This window comes from Ruditapes philippinarum, unplaced genomic scaffold (assembly GCF_026571515.1).
Source record: "Ruditapes philippinarum isolate M1 unplaced genomic scaffold, ASM2657151v2 ctg5777_1_1_1_1, whole genome shotgun sequence".
NCBI classification, from domain to species: Eukaryota; Metazoa; Mollusca; class Bivalvia; order Venerida; family Veneridae; genus Ruditapes; species Ruditapes philippinarum.
The window spans coordinates 1-20144 of NW_026853750.1; the positions used below are offsets into that span (position 1 = coordinate 1).

Here is a 20144-nt window from a genome sequence, read left to right on the forward strand (position 1 = left end):
CTTAGATACAATTGATATGTATCAAATAATCATAACATACATTGTATATGATTCATCGTATACAATCTTACTTATTTACAACAAAATGTTGACATACAATTATTTATTTTTATGTTATTATTATGAACCATGATTTGTATCTCCACATGTAAATTTGCCTTAAAAAACAAATCTATTCTATCATTATCCTTTTACTTTACTGCATATACCTCTTCAAGTGCAAGCCGGTTTTTACGGTTTTTCTCCCTAATCTGTTGGTCCCTATCCCGTTGGTCAGGGCCTACAAACATGCCCTGTTCAGGGGTCACTATATGTCGTTTGGACTGCTGCTTTTTCTGTCACAGTGGCAAAATAAAAATTGTTTATCAAATACACTTAACATGGTCTACTGTACATACATTGGTTAACTTATTTTGTATCTGATTTTGTATCATGAAAGAATCCCAAATGTTGATGGGACTTAAAAGTTAAAACCCAACAAAAAATAAAATAAAAATAAGATTATTACAGTACTTAAACTTCATGTATAATGTTTAACTAATATTCTTTCAAGATATTTTTAACTCATACACTTTTTCTGCAGTAAATATTTTTTGAGGTGATAGCCATTCATACATTAAATATTAACATGAAATTTGGATGAATGAATTAATGAGTGTAAAAATCAATATTTGAATGGCATCAAATGATCATTAAGCTCACAGTATGACAGATCGCAGTATATGGATGATTGCTCTTGTAAGTGATATTAACTATAATACTTTACATACATAATATCATTATTATTAATACCATATAAAATATTTTCCTATGTTCATAGTTTAGAAAGATTTTTTTACATCCAAAAGTCACCTACAAAAAAGCTTCTCAATTCCATATTTAAAACATATGACAAAAAATGCAAAATGGTATTTAAAAAAGGCTATAGTATTACAAGTATAGATGTATATAACAATCAACTATAGATATAAAATTGTATATAAAATATTAATATGGTCTACTCTAGCATCACACACAGTTGAATACCTTATCCAAATATTCATTATATTCTATCCTTTTTTCAGCCATGTGAGCTTTTTCTACTTCATGGTAATCAAAAACATTGCCTTTCCTCGTTTTTCCTGCATTCTAGTCACAAAAAACAAGAAAGATTATGTTCTATATACAGTGTATATACTGTACAATTATAACTTCTGATTGGTATACAACATTACTGTGATAAGCAAATTATTAACCTTTAATACACTTGTTACTATATATAGTAACAAATCGCCTATGATTTCAACTGATTATGAGTGTCACGTGACCTGTTATGAGTTTGCGGCCCGGGGCCGAGAACTAGTTATGAGCCCGCAGAACATGTGCATGTGCACAAACTGAAACAATGACGTCATATTTTACGTCATCAAACAGTTAACTGTAAAAGTGAAAGTAGGTTGTCAGCACGAATCGCTTTATTTTTTATTATGAGAGCTTAAGCGTACATGTATTTAGTTTAAACACATTTTTTTTACTATTGAAATTTGAAGAAATAATACGTCAAATTCATTCCGAAAAAAATGAAAATAAAACTTGCTTCTAGCACTTAGATTCTACTGCTTTGAACAGTAAACATATCTATACAGAACAGTAGAAGAGTAGACAAGAATTTCAACGAAAGAACTTTGTTGTTGTTTTGTTTTGTTTTTGTTTTTTAAAAAAAATACTATTAGATCTACCAAGTGTATTAAAGACATTAATACACGTCAGAGTAGGACCGGAAGGTGATAATCGGCCCTGAATGAATAATTGCCCTCGGGTCCATTATTCATTTTGTGGGCCGATTATCACCTTCCGGCCCTCTCCTGCCGTGTATTAACCTCTTAGTACCCTGTTGAAACTCATAAATGGACTTTTCCTGCTTCTATTTTTGGAACTGTCCATTATCAACTTTCGGACTGCAAAGATGTGCAGACTCGCCTGGCTGTATACTGGTTGCAAAGGTTAAACACTTTATGTTCCAGCAGGGTAAGGGTTAAATACAAAATTTTGTACTGTCCAGATCAAACATCTCCAATCTACAGTAAGCAGTGACCTCGACCCAAATCCAGATCAAGCCGATACATGACAGGATTTACTAAAGTTTGAGGGGAAAACATTAAAACACATTTGCACTCAAACACTTTTTGCTCATTAAAATTGTTTGTTTGTTTGTTTCATTTTACGCCTTTTCCCAACAGTATTTCAGTCATACAGGCAGGTAGTTTCCTAACCATCGTTCCTGGAGAGTTACACCAGTACTAGACTACCTTCCTCCGCGCTAAACTACCAAAGCATCTCCAGGGGATCAAACCCACGCCAGAGATGTAACTGGATTAGAAGTCATCGACTCTAACCCCTCGACCACGGAGGCGGTCAGATTGGCCAGAAACCAGCTCATAATGTACAATGTGTATTATACCAATGAAAAAACCTGAGTTTTGAAACTGAACTTGGATAAAAAATTGTATAAGATAAAAAATTGTATAAACCCCAATGCCAGTTGTCCAAGACTGGTTTACAAACTTTTACTATTTCATTTTGTCCCATATGCTAGTTAAAACTTGCAAGTTATAAATAAATTTAGGAAATAACTAACAGCAAATAAATGCAATCGTGCAGTGAGCTTTACATCAATAAATAACTAATTTAAAATTCTGGTATGTAATGGCGTGCAATAATTTGTTGCTAATTTGACTACTTTGATCATAACATGTAGGTTTCCCCTGTGTTATAAAGTATACTCAGTTTTACAAGAGCAGAATTTTTAATATGATGTTTCTTCATTGTTTTGTAAGTTTGTAACACATACATATAAATGGTCATACAATGACAACTACACCAATAGATAATCACTTCATGAAAAGGCCAGTCCAATTAAGCAGTTTATTTTACTTCCTAATTCTTTGTTATTTACTAGACGTAATATGAATTATCATTCTAGTGCAACATTTTATTTCTGTATCAGTAATTAATTATTCATACATGAAGTATATCATTTAAAATTACAACTTGCTAATTTAATGAAACAGAAAAACAATACCCAATGTGACAGGCTAAAATATTATGTCAGTTTCTGGTACAATCTTAAATAAAAGTACTGGGGAAAAAGTTCTTGCATTTCAGACTGATGTCTCAATTAGTTTCATGTATGCTAGAAACTTCAACTGGCATGAGATGTATAAGACGAGTTATTATGCTTCAAAATGGCCGTCATGACTTGGCGCATTTATGAATGATGCTTGAGAGGATGTCATTTTTGCTGTAACAATGCTGTTATAAATAAAGTTATAAATTGATATGCTACTTTAAAGAAAAAGTTATGGATGCGGCATCAATCACACATATTTCCATGAAATACTAATTTTGGATATAAACCATTTAAATATATGCAAGAAAAGGTAACTGACATGTTTGCGATTTGGAACAAGATATCCCTCTCACAGGACGGATATTTTAATCATTAATGTTTTTTGCCTAAGAATAATAATGAAAGTGGGAAGCAACATAAAAAGCTTCCTTGTAACAGATAACCATTTAAAATGGAAATTTTAAAACAATTAGATTACTCATGTGTACAATGTAATTAGACATTAGATAATTTTTGTTAAGTACACAATAGCATTGCTCCTTGCCCCTCTTGAAAATCATTATTTCTTTTTTTTATATGAATGATGAAAGTTATAAATTATTATGAAGCACATTGCTATTGAAAACATGCTATGAGCATACATGTATATGTATATGATTATACAAGCTGTGCATACCAATTATGTACAAAAAACAACATTTAAAACCCTCAAATGCTACATTGTATGTACATGTATATAGACTAGAAAATGACCTTCACCATACATTCTACACTTCTTATCATGTATCATATGAAATATATGTAAGATTTAAGATTACCCCCAACCAGACTTAAAATGATTAGAATCCCAGTATGGTACTAAGCTAGATTATGTATCATAAAATGTATACAAAATAGTAATATTTAGCCAAAAACTTAAACCAAACAAAAATATACATGTTCATTTTTAGACTGAGTAAAAATTGTATCTTTTCAAAAATTCAAATCAAACCAAAACTTCAACATCTACAACCAAACAAAACAACAGAATGTTTTAAAACCATGGTGAAAACCATAAACACTAAGCAGTATAATTACTATTATATACAATACATTGAAAAAAATCTAATCAACAGAAAAGTGTGCGTCAGCAAGCTGCAAGTGTTCAAACCTTCAACTCCAGAGCTTGCTGCATCTCTTTCTGTCTTTCTGCTGCTAAATCTTTACGACGGTTTTCATAAGTGCCCAGAGGGAGCCCTTGCTCGGCTGGTGTTCTGGGCCGTCTCCTACCACCTGGGCCTCTCTTAAGTATTTAAATGCGCTTGTTAATATATATTGAGGACAGGTGTCCAAAATTTTTAAATCTAACATCAAGAATGTCTCTGCAATACCCTTTCCTTTACCTTAAGACATTCCTGCATACAATGCACATTTATGTACTAAAAGTTATATGCTTAGAGCAAGAATACATAATTTCACTCTAAAATGGAAATGACAAAAAAATAACTATTCTTTCATTAGAATGGTTATTAATGGTTAATAAATCATACAACTATGCCTCATGTAACAGTTCTGACCTCCCTTTGTTCTGTCATTTGTCAAGGTCAATTTAAAGACAACTGAAGACTGTTTTTATATAAAAGACAATTATCAAGATTCAAAGATCATTATTAAATAAACCTTAAAACATATTCAGTGTTGATTGTTTGTTCCACTTGATTTATTTTCTTTAATATTTTAAGATTCAGAGATTTTATATGTGAAAATAAAAATACAGCTATCAAAATGAATTAAAATTTAAGATGTCACTTTCCATGAAAGATATTAACAACAACTTAATAGGTCAACTTATAGGAGCATTTATGTTACATGTAATTTAGTTACAAAGACTTGATATAAAAATAAATAAGTAGAACAATAAAAGTATGATACAATACAGGTATCTTAAAAATAACACATTTTAAATTAAACTATAAATGCGAGAATAAATTTCTGAGATCAAAAACTAACAAAAACAGATAAACTAAGAGTAAAACATTAGGGAAGGAAACAAGATCCAGATCCTAAATGTCAATTTTGTTCACCAACTTCTTGCTTTTGCAAACACTGCTTTGACTAGGAAACTTTTTCCTATTGCTTTGTATAAGAAACTGTTTTGCTATTTCTTTGTATAGAAACTTTTCCCTATTGATTTGAATAAGAAACTGTTTGTTGTTGCTTTGAAAAAGAAACTGTTTGCTGTTGATAATAAGTAAAAAAAATAAGTGTGCTGATCCTTTTAACCTGTTGACTTCATTAGAAACCATTACATGTTGCTTTGAATAAAAGTTGAATGGTTTTAAAACTCCTAGATGCTGATATTAAAATACTTGAATTCAGAAACCAACACTATAAAGTCTAATTTTACACTGCAGGGATTTTCAGACTGGCCTGACATTATACTAGTGGCATAGACAAAATACTCACTGCCTCAAGTATTCAAAAAGTTAAACTCACCTTTGCAATATATTCATTGTATTCTTGTTGCCGCTCAGACTGTAACTGATGTTTTCTCCTCTCAATGTCATTGTTTTGAGGTAGTAACCCAGTCTCTTCTGGCTCAACAGGTGCTCTTCTCTAAATATAGAATATTATAATGAGCCATCATGAATAAACATTGAATACTGATTACTTTTGAATATTCAATTTATGATGTGATCGCAGGTTTACTTACTGTTATTAAAATACTGCATTTAAATGATGATTTTTCAACAAATGATCAAAATAAACGTAGATTTTTCTTTAATATTTTACTCTAAGCTTGCTTGCCCAGCATTAAAACTGACTATGTGCAAGTTTGAGTAAGAATCAAATTAAAATATAAGTGAACATTATATTATTTGTGGTTAACTGGTTATTCATGTACATATATATGGAATACACTATTAAGACTTTTGTTTTTATATAAATGCAATGATGCAATCCAAAAAATTTAAACATTCATCATTTTTAAGTAATATAGTGTATTATTATAAGAATGTAAAATATTAAAACAACACTGACTAAACTATAACTCACCTCTTCAGCAGGTCTTGCACCCTGTGCATTATTCCTATCCCATTGTTTACGCCCTGATGGTGAGGTCAAATCTTGACCTCCAGGATACCTAGACTGGTCCTAATTAAAATGTTATATATTGTGTATTTGATACAGATATTGTGCACATGCATATAATATTTGTGATGAAAGTATAAAAATACCAACATGCAAACTTGGTCTACCATACAATATTGTGTGGCAATATAAAGATTTAGCTTTAATAGCTCTATTATTTTAGGCCTATTAACAAATAATTATACCTAGAGTAGAAAAGTTAATTACATCTCCTATATGTTCATATAATCCTGAGATATTACAGTACACAGAACTACCCATACTTGTTTTATATCAATTTTAATTGTACAAAAGAAACTTAAACTTATAATTTTTTATTAAACATTGAATTTTTCTGAACTGTTTTAAAGTCGAAACAAAATTCAATGATGTGAACAGAATCAATTCTTTAAAATGCCAAGCACAGTGAAATAAGTATACTAGGAATATTTTTTCATTTAAAAGTCAAATCCTGATAACAATTTATCATAAGGAAATTGTTATCATGATTTGATTAAAATTAAATTGTTATCATGATTTAATTACCATATAAATGTGATTTAATTGTGATCATAAGATCACAATTAAATCACATTTATATGGTAATTAAATCATGATAACAATTTAATTACCATATAAATGTGATTTAATTGTGATCATAAGATCACAATTAAATCATATTTATATGGTAATTAAATCATGATAACAATTTAATTTTAATTAAATCATGATAACAATTTCCTAATAACAATTTAATGATAATAACTTCATCATCTACATGATAACAATTAAATAAAGGACTAAAGGTAACAGTTTAATTAGGATAACAATTAAATCATGATAATAACTTTAACATGGAAACAATAAATTCATGAAAACAATTAAATCATGACAACAAAAGAAGACAGATATGACATACCATTCATAAGAAGCTAGAATTAAAATACTTGTACATTGTGTACATGATCAAGAAAATTGAACTCTAGGTAAGTTAAAATTTACAGCAATTTACATTATCTTTTATGAAATTCAATTCCAACAATTATATTTTGATAATTTCAGATAAAGACGAAACAAAATTCAATGATGTGAACAGAATCAATTCTTTAAAATGCCAAGCACAGTGAAATAAGTATACTAGGAATATTTTTTCATTTAAAAGTCAAATCCTGATAACAATTTATCATAAGGAAATTGTTATCATGATTTAATTAAAATTAAGTATGATTTTAGCACTGAATTGTAATGCACTTAAAATATTTTCTTTTTGAAGTTCAAGTTCTGAAAGCTTCAAAACTACTAAATTGAAACAGTATGGTAAGGTTACTGGCATAAGAAAAGTTTCATTTCATTTAACAATAAAATTTTGCCTTTAATCACATAATAACATGCACGCTAGTAATATAATTATTTTATTCTCTGATAAAGCAAGTGTATTAGAAGAAAAAATAATCAAAGCACACAACAACAGAGATACATGTATGAATTACCAACATGCAAAAACTCTTAATTTGAAATAGAATTGAAACCAAGATGAAAGTGCTCTTGAAAAATTTTTGAATCTGAAAGGATTTTCAATCTTCTGTTATGATATACCTGTACTCAACTGATCAAACAAAAATCAATTTAAAAATATATACTTGAAAAATTTATCAGAATGTATACAATTACAAACAATTTTGGAGACACTCAAATATTTTTCCTATACAAGGGCCATAAACACCAATAATGTCATTTCAACAGGGAATAAAAATTGCTATTGTTAACCATGCTCAATTTTTCCAATTTTTTTAAAGGCATAGGTAGTTGTGAAAAATGGGTAAATAAATCACTACATAATGTAGTTACATTTAGCCTTTTTAGGACTTGATATTTTAAAAGGTAAAAACATACTGTGTACTGGTTAAGGTGTACTTTTTCTTCTTGAAGTTTAGTTTTATGTCCTCTGATAAACTGATCTATATCTGACTCCACCAAGGTCCCCATTCTACATGTACATATATTGTCTGAAAAATTATTAATGAAAAGACAGACATAATATATTATACATAAATATTGACCAAGGCATACAGAAAAAAAGAGAAGTTTAAGGATTTTGAAAATCTGTAAGTTGGAATTATTATGTAAACTTAACCTTTCAGACTTTGTTCCTGCAAGTTTCATGCAAAATTGTTTACTGATTTTGGCCTAACAGAATATCAAGTTTTAGTGCATTTTATGTTGAAAAATAGGTTTCCATTGGCATTGTGTAATAATAATAATAATAAAAAATAACAGACATTTCAAAGATTATCATGAGCATAAAAATCAAGAAAAGCTGAAAATACAATGTATGTATAGGGTTGGATCCCGATAACCGGTACCTAGACCGTACCGAGAACCATTTCATAATTTACAGGTAAATACCGTTTCAAAAAGTTCAGGTATTTTAACAGTATTTTCAAAATTAAAAGCAAATAATATGTACAAAATACAATTTGAAAGGAAAACAAATTAAATCAAAGATTATTTACGTCAATAAAATCATAAAAAGAAAGCGAAAAAAATACAATTTGAAAGGAAAACAAATAAAATCAAAGATTATTTACGTCAATAATTTCATAAAAAGAAAGCGAAATGGCCATGGTCCAAAGTCGAAAAACCATATTGTCTAACAAGTGTCACGGTTAAGAACTGTTCACTATTAGGGGAGAAGAAGTGTAAGTTGCCAGATAGCTCAGTCGGTGGAGCTGCGGTATGGTATTCCGAGGCAGGGCTCACGCTGTCGGTCGCCATAGTCGCCATATGTGATTATTTTATAAGATTGGCGATTATTTTTGCATTTTGGCTACAAAATCTGGCGATTATTTTTTACTTCCAACAGTGTTTATATAAGGTGTAAAAATTGATTAAGAATGCAGTAGACCCAATTTACACCAGCGGGATAGATTTAATTGAGTGTCAACTTTTTATCGGTCACGCGTTGCTTACTATAATATGCCCGAGGTGATAAAAATACATGCAGGTGATAAAAATACATACGAGATGTAACATTGTATAAGAACTTAAAAGATAATGTCCAGCATTATAATAGCCATCAAATATCCATCAATTAGCCTCAAAAATCGTCTTAAAATTGATTAACTGGATATTGACCAATCCAAAAATTACCGTAAATTGCAGTAATGGCAAATTTTGAATTATTTTGTTTTAAGCTGCTTGACTAAATCGCCAGTGGAATACAATTATAAAATATTTAAAAATTATTTACTTCCAACCAAAATTGTGAATATTTCTTCAGAAAACAGAAAAAATTCGATTGTCACATATTTTCGCGGCACCGATAATTTTGATATTTATTTAAAGGTTTAAAAATCTTTACTATTATGGCAGAAAGTTTGTATTACATTGGTGATGATGAAATTTTTCAGTAAGTTATTCAGAAAAAAGATTGCATTCTGTGAATGAGTTTGCAAGTGTTATTTCTATTGGCTAATATGACCTAGATCTACTCCAGTTCTGTGTGAAATGTGGAAATTGACTGTGGTTATAGCTCATTTATAGCTGACAAAATTTGATTCTAAAGAACAAACAAAAGAAATTGTCTGATAACAGCATAATGTAAATTTATAATGAATCTTTAATATTATTGTTATACAGTAATTATACTATATAACATTTTTATTCTGTTCTATAATAACAATTAAAATTGTGGTTCTATGTTAAACTAGAAATGTGTCCATAGGACACTGATGCCCCCACACGCCACTGTTCTGTCAATCTTATGACTCTAGGTCAAATATTTTTTGGACTACATGTGCCACTAAGTTGAAAACTAAAAATCAACAAACGGCCATAATTCTGTTAAATTTGGTCGCAGCAAAATATCCTTCCTTTACTACGATCTACACATTAAGGTTGTTAATCCCTGGAAGTTTAAGCAAAATCTGCCATCCGGTTTAAGAGGAGTTGCGTTCACAAAATTTCTACATAGTATAAAGTGAAAAAATCAACAAAGGGCCATAATTCTGTAAAATTTGGTCGCAGCGAAAAATTCCTTCCTTTACTGCCATCTACACCTTAAGGTTGTTCATCCCTGTAAGTTTAAGCAAAATCTGCCATCCGGTTTAAGAGGAGTTGCGTTCACAAAAATTTCTACATAGTATCTAGTGAAAAAAATCAACAAAGGGCATAATTCTGTAAAATTTTGTCGCAGCAAAAAATTCCTTCCTTTACTGCCATCTACACATTAAGGTTGTTCATCCCTGTAAATTTAAGCAAAATCTGCCATCCGGTTTAAGAGGAGTTGCGTTCACAAAATTTCTACATAGTATCTAGTGAAAAAATCAACAAAGGGCCATAATTCTGTAAAATTTGGTCGCAGCGAAAATTCCATCCTTTACTACCATCTACACATTAAGGTTGTTCATCACTGTAAGTTTAAGCAAAATCTGCCATCCGGTTTAAGAGGAGTTGCGTTCACAAAATTTCTACATAGTATCTAGTGAAAAAATCAACAAAGGGCCATAATTCTGTAAAATTTGGTCGCAGCGAAAATTCCATCCTTTACTACCATCTACACATTAAGGTTGTTCATCCCTGTAAGTTTAAGCAAAATCTGCCATCCGGTTTAAGAGGAGTTGCATTCACAAGATTTCGGGACGTACGGACGGACTGACTGACGGACTGACCACCCTATGACAATATCTGAAAGTTTTGTATACAACGCTCTCGCACTTTTCGTGTAATGATCTCTCAAACATAGGTGGCTGAAGACTAAATTTATTACGTATAAACCTCCGTTATTAGAGCCCTATGATGTATAATGTACACTTATTTGATATAATATTTTTGAAAACTTTGCTAAACTTAACATTTTCGTAAACGTTTAATATAGCAATATTTATTTTTTTAAGTACTAAACGAACTGACCAAGACCGAAGAATAAATTTTTAATAATATGTTTGTATTAGAAATAGGTTGCAACATAAATAAATAAAATCATATATATGCTTCAAATTATTTTTTCAGACCGTATATTCTAGTTGAAGTCATCGCATATAAACACAAATGCAAATTTTTAATTCGATGTAGAAAACAAAATAACCAACTTTTCGCAAAGTCCACATATATCTAACATACGTGGCCAATCATTAATAATTCACCAAAAAAATAACGAAGGTTTTGATTAATAAAAATACAAAAATGTTTTAAATCTGATCGAAGATCTATTTAATTTTCAACACAAGAATGAACAGATACAGAAATGATTTATACAAAAATGTATATTATGAATATTTGGTCATAGCATTGTCTATAGTATTTCATAAATTTACTGATTGAATGGTAGCAATTCATGAAAACAAACATTAAAAGTCAGAATAGTGAACCGATATAGTCTAACAAAGTGTTTCTTAGATTATTTCCTTTTCATTTAAAACCATTAAACACAATCTAATAATCTAGATATGCAATAGGATCACCTCATCAAGACAAACGATTAAACACTTATGGTAACGAAGGTTTCCCTAGAATCAGAAAATAACATAATACATCATTTAAGTCACATGGATAAGTTTCCGGTAGTTCTAATAGTCATCGCCAATCACGTTTAAACATATTTGTGCGACATGGCTTCAAATTATATCATGATATGTCAAACCTAATGACAAATTTAACACAAACAGTCTTGTTGATAACGAAGGTTTACTGGCATCACTACTTTTCATTATATAATGCATAAAGACTCAAAATACGATCTCTATCATATTCACTAATTTTGAACATTCTTTTTGATTTTCCTGTAGCTTTTGGGGCATCTACTTTTGTTAATATTTCACAAGGTTTCTGCCAAACAATATCCTCATTTCTAGGCCATTGAAAGAACTGCTTCTTGGTTTCCATAAATTTAACTTCATACTCTTCTTCATCTTTATCAACTATTACGCCCATGAACCACTTATTTTCATATACAGAAGCAACATAATCATCTATTTCATATTTCATTTCCACCATATCTTGTGTACATTTTTCTACTTCTACATTTCTAGCTTCATCATGTCTGATATTTTCGGCATTTACATCTTCATTATTTTTCTCCTCTTGAGCACAAACTGTATTTCCACTGTTATTATTGACCGCTATTTGGGTCCTAGTGAATTCATCATCCCAAGCATCACAAGAGCCACCTTCTAAACAATCTGTACAGTAACAACTAACCTCCCTGCCTTTGATTCGAGACTCTCCTTGGCCAATCACTGCATGAATCCTCATAGTCCCTTTGACAGGTTTGACTGGATTACTCTGAATTCGTATCTCCGTTTCTCTGCACTTTTCAGAAGAAACAAATCTAAATTGGACATTTTTCATACTTGAGTTGATAGCCCATTTGTAGAAATCAGTGGCGTCTTGGATAATAGCTTTGCCACTTCTCATAGCTTCGTCGGCTAGTCTCTTGCAAGACCCACCTAAACCATCGCACGGCCCTTTGCCGTGGCCGGCTTCAAAATAGTTCCATCTAGCCTTGGTACCATACCGCTGTTCATGGTAAGATAGAAGATCAAATATATGTTTGTTGCGGTACTGACTGATTGGTGAATCACTCCAATAGTGTATTGTTGTAATATTGGCATCTATTTCTTTAAGAATGGGTTACAACTCATCGATAAAAGTTACTACAGTTGACGCTTTGTGTCCAATCTCATCGGACACGATAATTATGCTTTGATGTTGAAGTGTATCATCTTGGCCTCGAAAATATGCAACAACTGGGCGGAGGGTAACACTTGTTTGATTGAAGTATGCACTCTGGACTTCTTCTAGAGATCTACAACTATAATTTTCTGCGAAGTCCAGCTGCAACAGTATCTCATGTTTTGGCAAATTCTGCTTAAGCCTCTTTATCTCTTCATACTGTTTTGCAACCCTTTTCACGTGAGATTCGAAATCTTTTATTTGTTGTTCTAGTTTGACCAAAAACTGCTCTCTGTTGACTTTTGATTCGGTTACTCTGGTTACCATCTTTTTCCTGCCTTTCTCTTCTATTTCAATTCTGTTCCACTGACTCCATACAATTGACGCAGGCAGCGATTTCTCAAGGTCATCTTTAGTTGGAAAATTTTCAATTGCTCTTTCTGGGTTTGCTGATACATCTATACCCTCTTTTCTAAGCAGCTTTACCGACAAAGCAGCATTCTGGTGTTTCGTACATAAGCATGAACTGCGGCTTGAAAATGAGGTTAACAAAATATAATTGGGTCTGCATCGACTAAATGAAGTGAAAGATATATCAACATCAGAATTTTCTGATTGAAACTTTTTGTACAAATTTGATAGGTAATCAGAAAGAATATATAATTGTTTCTTTTCACCACTTTCACTTTTCTTCACATCTTTCTTTCCCGGTTGAAGCTTACTATTGTCTTCTCTTTTAAAAAACTCTATTACTCTCTCCTGATATCTCCCGAGTGTGCTCTTTCTCGATGATCTTGCTACTTGGTGGAGCTTACTTTCGCTTTTTCCAAGTCTATGTCGACAGAGGCCAGTTTTTAATGACAGTAATTTGATGCATTTATATTTCTTGGCTATCTTTCCGGAGATGACTCTATGTACAGCTTTCATAGTTCCTTTCGGCGTTTGTTCTTTTGTACGTTTGACCTCGCTGACAATGACATTTCCTAGCAACAGTGACTTTCTAATTTTTTGCTTCTGACTGTTAGATAAGTTTGCCATCTGCATTTCTTGTTCTGTCTGCTTTCGTGGTGTTAATTCTTGACTTAGATGTTGATTTTTACTTTTATTCTTCATCCGCTGCAATGATCTTTGAGTAGATTTGTATCTTTTCAGAAGCTTGGATCTTTCTTGTTCAAGAAGTCTAATGCGTGAGGTGGCCTCTGACAATTCTCGTTTCCACCTAATAAGTGCACCCTTTCTCCTGTTGTTTTGAAATGGGATTCGTACTCTCAGACGACCTCTTTCTGAACTGTCATTTGGAGCACTATCATACCCACTTGTGTCTTGTTCTTGTGGTGCAACCTGCCGTTGTCGCTCTTCACGCTTGCGTTGGTAAAACCTTCTTAATTTAGCTATATTTTGCTCGTTTCTTCTTTTTTTGTCTCTGTCTGAGAGCTCAGATGAAGGTACATAGTTACGGCGCATTCTCTCACGTTCCCGCCTCAGGTATTCTTCATTGTTTTTCTGTTTAAGGCGCTGGCGATAGGCCCTTTGGATTTCTGCTTTACTCTTTCCCATATTAAGATATTTACCTGCAAAGAAATTAAAACCTTCGTTATGTTCGTGAAACATTCGTTATCATAAGATAATATGATAAGGGACACTAAGGCTATATTTATGTACACCAAAACATCACTTACAATATAATTTTTTGCAATAACATCGGAAATTGTAAATAAAGTAAACGGATATGATGGAAATTAATAAAATTATCAGTTGAGCAAGATGAATACCTAGATTCTAAACATGTTCTACAATGTTTTATTCTAAAATTTATTGCAGAGCAATTTAAAAAGGCTGCTATAATGTCCGTTTGATGATATGTCTATTATAAATGTTTTAGAGACTTATGTTTAATGTATATACACAAAGTATAACTTGATTTTTTATCACAAGAAATAAAATAAAACCTTCGTTATCATGCGATAACGAAGGTTTGATAGATTTCAACACGAGTTTTATACCAAAGGGAGACAAATCATCATCATCTTTATTCATAAACTAAATAATCATGATATTGCGCTAATAATTACAAAATTAAATATATTTCAAAACGACCATTTCACAAAATAATTCTTTTGAAAACTAAGGTAAAAATACTTACAATTCTAGAAGGAAATTCCAATAATATTTTCGGTGGTTTTCAGTGATTTCAGTTACCGGTAAGTAGACACTCCGATATGACGTCACTGGAAATGATGTCACAGTAATTTTATGCAATTTCCGCGGCAAATTTGAATTATGATAACGAAAGTTTAAATTACGAAGGTTTAAACTCAATTTATGATCCGGATTATTTTAATGTATAACAATGTTTTAAACATTGTCTTCGCTCTTACTACACCAAGGTGACATATTGGTTGATATGAGAAGGTGTCAGGATATATCTTTAGGATACGTTACTATTTTTTAAGATCACGAAAGTTTTACGTTATTACTTTTGAAGAAATGCTAATTATTTATGATGACCAATGTTTGCCATTTAAGTGCAAAACATATCTGCTTGTGGTCCTGTCGTGTACACTAGTCTCTAATAGCTTTATTACTGTGTTGTGTTCCTCGATAATCAAAATATTTATAATTTGAAAGACTATATAAATTGGCAACAACGAAGGTTTTTTTAATTAGATAATTTCAGCGACACATTAAACACCTAAAATTTTCTGACTAAAACTTGTACTGGTCATTGTTATTCCCTTTGTATAATTAAAAGCAAGCATTTAGGCTGTTTAAGTAACAAAAAAAGCAGATTTTGGTAAGCTACTTTTCGAAAGAAATGATGTCCAAAATAAAATTCAGTGCAGGCGACAATAACGAAGGTTTAAAATTCGATAAAGGTTTCGCAAATTTGAACTCTCCAGTGGATAATGGAAGAGCCTAATTTTTAACAGTGAATAATATGGTAATACAACTTGCTGCAGGGACAAATTTTTTCGCTGTTTAGTAAGCAGCTTATATATAAAGCAACGTGACATGGTGTGGACCTACTTATTGAAACTTATGGCTATTACTTTTTTAAGTTAAAAATATTGGCTATTATTTTATTTCAGCCAGTGTGAGCCCTGCGAGGGTCCCGGGTTTGAGTCTTGTTCAGGCTGAACATTAATATTCTCACCCTGTGACATTTGACACAAGTACACAAATGTATCAGTATCATATCCCTCTTATTCGTAAGTTAACAATATCTGACCCTAAATATATAGGACTCACCATCATCTGATCATTTTCATAACTTTACTGAAACACATTTTCATAACTTTACTCACAGGAACCCGAAATTCTACCCAAAACAAAAAATGAGAACGATTTAAATAAAAATCCCATATTAAATACTACTTTTATATATTTGGAATTTTTACTTAAATCGTTTTTTTATTTTTTTGGATAGAAATTAGAATTTCGGGATCTTCAAAGACCGGTCAATAACGGTATGACGGAGTTTATCGCTTGAACTGGCAATGGAACCGACGATTAGAGAAGAGCAGTGATAAATTCATTCAATTGGCGTAAAAGTTGGATAGTTGATAAGAGTAAGTTGTGTTTCTGGTAGATTTTAATGTGCTTCTGTATCTGTATCTGTGTGAATACGTAGGAGGACCACTTCTGGTATATGTCCTACGGGGAGTGGAGGAACTCTAGTCGAGTTTCTGAAGGGCTGATTTGAAGCCCCCTATTGTAACTGCATGCACAACTGAATCTTCCAGATGGTTCCAATCCTCAAGTGTTTTCACAAAGAAGGAGTTTTTAAATTGATTTGTTTGTGCGTTTATAGTTTTAAATGATCTAGTGTTATTGGCTACTCTTATAATGTTTGTGGTTTCACAGTCACTGAATCTCTTTGGTTTAATTAAGCGTCCTTCAACTTTCTGAGTCAGGTATTTATCAGGGTCCACTGCTGGCACCATACCCCCTGCTATCTTGTAGAGCATTACAAGGCGGTTGTAGGTCCTACGGTCTTGTAGTGAGTCGAGTTTCAAGCTGGTCAGCATATCTGTAACACATCCTGGTTTTCTTGACTTGTAGTCATTCATAATGAATCTTGCTCCTAATCTTTGTATATTTTCCAGTTTATCAATATCTTTTTTCAAGAACGGGTCCCAGATGATTGAAGCGTATTCTATTTTCGAACGTACAAGGGCTATAAAGGCTGTTTTTCTACAATCTAGAGGGCAATGTTTCAAATTTCTTCTAAGAAAGCCCAAGGTTGAACTTGCTTTTTTACATATATTTGTAATATGGTTGGTCCATGTCAGATCGTTGGAGATAAGTACACCAAGATAAGGATTTGAGTCCACGTGTTTTAAGATAGTATTATTGAGTTCATAGAAGTGTGATGTCTTGCTTTTGATGCTCAGTATATAACATTTACCAGCGTTGAACCTCATTCCCCACTCTGACGCCCAGTTCTCAAGGCTTTTAAGGTCTTTTTGTAAAGTTATGTGATCTTTGTGGTTTTTTATTTCTCTATAGAGGAGGCAATCGTCTGCGAACAGTCTGACTTGTGATTTAACGCTTAATGGTAGGTCATTTATGTGACAAAGGAACATCAGAGGTCCTAGTACAGTACCTTGGGGCACGCCCGATTCAACATGGGTGCTCTTGGAATGTTCTCCCTCGACTACTATATTCATTGTTCTCTCTTTCAAGAAGGACGACAGCCAGGTTAGTAGTTCTCCTTTTATTCCATAGTTCTCTATTTTCCAAAGCAGACGATCATGGGGGACGGTATCAAACGCCTTGGAGAAGTCCAGAATGGCGACGTCTACTTGCTGTTTTCTTTCGATTTAGTGTGCTCGGAAGTAAATTCCAGGCGTTTTTACGAATATCCCTGGTAAATGTGGCGGTGGGTGGGGAAATGTTGTTGCCTTCCTTGTGTTTTTTATAGTATATGTATGGGATTTTTTTTTAAATCGTTATTTTTTTGTTTTGGATAGAATTTCAGGTTCCTGTGCTTTACTGAAACATATTTTTAGTAGCACAACACTAGTTTGGAAATCCTTGTCGAGAAAAGTAAAAACTATTACACATTATAATTTTCAATGAATACATGGATGATTGATACATATTAGCACCTCCTTATAATGGGCCCCTTTAAATAACAATATGAGTATGATAATTTTGAGCACGAAAAGCGTTTATAGCAACATTAGATTTTTTACAAATTTAACAGTTTGTCGATAAATTATGGCTCAATTTGGAAACGGAATACATATGTTTTCTTTGAATTAATTAATTACCACCAACCTTACAATTCCATATGCTTTCAATTTCATATGAAACAATAATTTACAGTTTATTTTGATTTTCGAGTAGCAACTTGATAAACGGAAACCTATGTTAACGCATGCGCGCTTCGCGCACCTATATTCATAACTAATTTCGAACCATAATCAATATCGTCATCGCCTACATATATCCTATAGATCTACTGCCACTTTTCGATCAGCGAACATATTGTTTATTATCGCCATAATTGACATTATTGCTGATAAATATGTAGTCAAGGTAGCCTAAACACAATATGTGCTTACAGTTTGGTTACATGACAAATAAGGTCAAAAGTAGAGAATTTATAGGGATGATTGAAAAGTGGATACGATGGATATAATTGAAGTATACATTACAATATTGTAATTGCATTAATTACATACATTGAACTTAAAAATGAAAAATTGAATATAATAATTTATCACATACCCTAGTCAATTTTGCGACTCTGTAATATGGTATTGCACAACCGTGCATATATTTTTACGTGACGCCATTTGCTAACATTTAGCGCGTCTTTACACTATGTTTCTCTAACGCTAATAATGACGTCACGTCAAAATATATGCACGGCCGTGCAATACCATTTTTACGGAGTCGCAAAATAAGTATTTACAACCTTATTGAATAATAAAAAACGCTAAAACGTGCCGTGAACACATTGGCAGTAACACAAGTTATCATAAGAACTCCAGGACATATTTTGAGGTATCACAAGAACTCTAGCGGGACATTTGAAAAATTGGGGTATATAAATTTGTTAGTCGGGGCTTTATGTTTGCAATTTTGCATTATAATCAGGTAATTCTGTATGGCAAGGATGAAGACTTGAAATAAACAAGTCAATACTTGCGAATTGGCAAATAGTTTGAAAATTTTACTCAAAACTACAAGATTTTAAGCAAGAGTCGATGAAAAATGGACTATGAATTAGTTTTTGACACATAATACAATATGTAAGGCAAGCTTAATCATTAAAATTTAATTTAGCACCTAAAACTCACTTTTTATCGATGAAAATTACCATTTTTGACGAGTGTTTTGCAGTATATACAATAGTTTTCCGACGAACTCCGTGACAGTTATCACAAGAACTCCTTAACAAGTTATCATAAGAACTCCATCCCTCGTGTAACACTTCTCCCGTGTATTGGTTGTATCAACATACATGTATAAATTATCTATAATCATAATCATTTATGTCCAAAGAGTATAATCAAATACCAAATTAAATAAATACCTATATATGTGTAATATTTCTTAGTCAAAATGTTCATGATTTTATGAATATATGTTTCGTTAATCACTTTTGAATAACTGTTCATTATCATAATGTTTTTATTTTTTAACCTTTCATAACCTTATGCTTACTATATGCATTGGTTTTTGATAAAATCTTAAAATCTTGAAATCTTGTTTTTAAGTTATTTAAACGTGATGTTTTATCAAAATAGATATTAAAAAGTTATTTTTTATGTTTATCATGGTTATTTTAGTTCTTATTTATGATTATTATATGTATTTACTGATCCTCTTCATCATATTTGTCACGGCAATTTGACCGGCATTTTTTTGTGTGCCAAATCTCAATAAATGTTTCAATAAGGGTTGGTTTGAATGTTAAGAATCGTTTGTTGGTAAGATTTTTTTTTTAACTCTGTATTTTGAGTCCGTTTAGAGGCATTTTCTTCATAGGCATTGCATGTTTTGAGCACACCAGAACCACGACGGAAAGAATATCTTTACGAAAACTGCATAAACAGTCCGAAACAAAAATGGTTTAATATAGAGAAAAGTCAGGAGGGTAGAATCACATTTCGATTTTCTTTAAAAAAAAAAAGGTTTGAATTTTATATAAATGTTTAAAAAGATGAAAACTTACTCAGCGATTAACCTATTTTCTCTTCATATATAGAGTTAAATAGCGCCCATATGGATCAGCGGA

At 31.9% G+C, this 20144-nt stretch overlaps 1 protein-coding gene across 3 annotated transcripts; it reads right to left on the bottom strand.

The window, feature by feature from the left end:
* Nucleotides 1-154: 154 nt before the first annotated feature.
* On the bottom strand, nt 155-18290 carry LOC132737722 (uncharacterized). Of its 3 annotated transcripts, XM_060725055.1 has the most exons (7): nt 18176-18290; nt 8114-8226; nt 6146-6244; nt 5585-5704; nt 4260-4391; nt 1027-1128; nt 155-335 (listed from the first exon to the last, which is right to left on the bottom strand). In XM_060725055.1, exons 2-7 carry the CDS (start codon nt 8204-8206, stop codon nt 192-194), a joined length of 690 nt encoding a protein of 229 aa, XP_060581038.1. In that variant the 5' UTR covers nt 8207-8226; nt 18176-18290; the 3' UTR covers nt 155-191. The 3 variants fall into 3 exon arrangements, with proteins under 3 accessions (XP_060581038.1, XP_060581040.1, XP_060581039.1); XM_060725057.1 differs by lacking the exon at nt 4260-4391; XM_060725056.1 differs by lacking the exon at nt 1027-1128.
* Between the last annotated feature and the right edge of the window lie 1854 nt (nt 18291-20144).

What these genes read in the sequence shown, in the direction of transcription:
- LOC132737722 (XM_060725055.1), bottom strand. Translation starts at nt 8,206, where the DNA reads ATGGGGACCTTGGTGGAGTCAGATATAGATCAGTTTATCAGAGGACAT. An exon ending in GTGCAAGACCTGCTGAAGAG is followed by an intron (nt 5,705 to 6,145) that starts GTGAGTTATAGT and finishes TTCTATATTTAG; the next exon opens with AGAAGAGCACCTGTTGAGCC. An exon ending in ACAATGAATATATTGCAAAG is followed by an intron (nt 4,392 to 5,584) that starts GTGAGTTTAACT and finishes TAAATACTTAAG; the next exon opens with AGAGGCCCAGGTGGTAGGAG.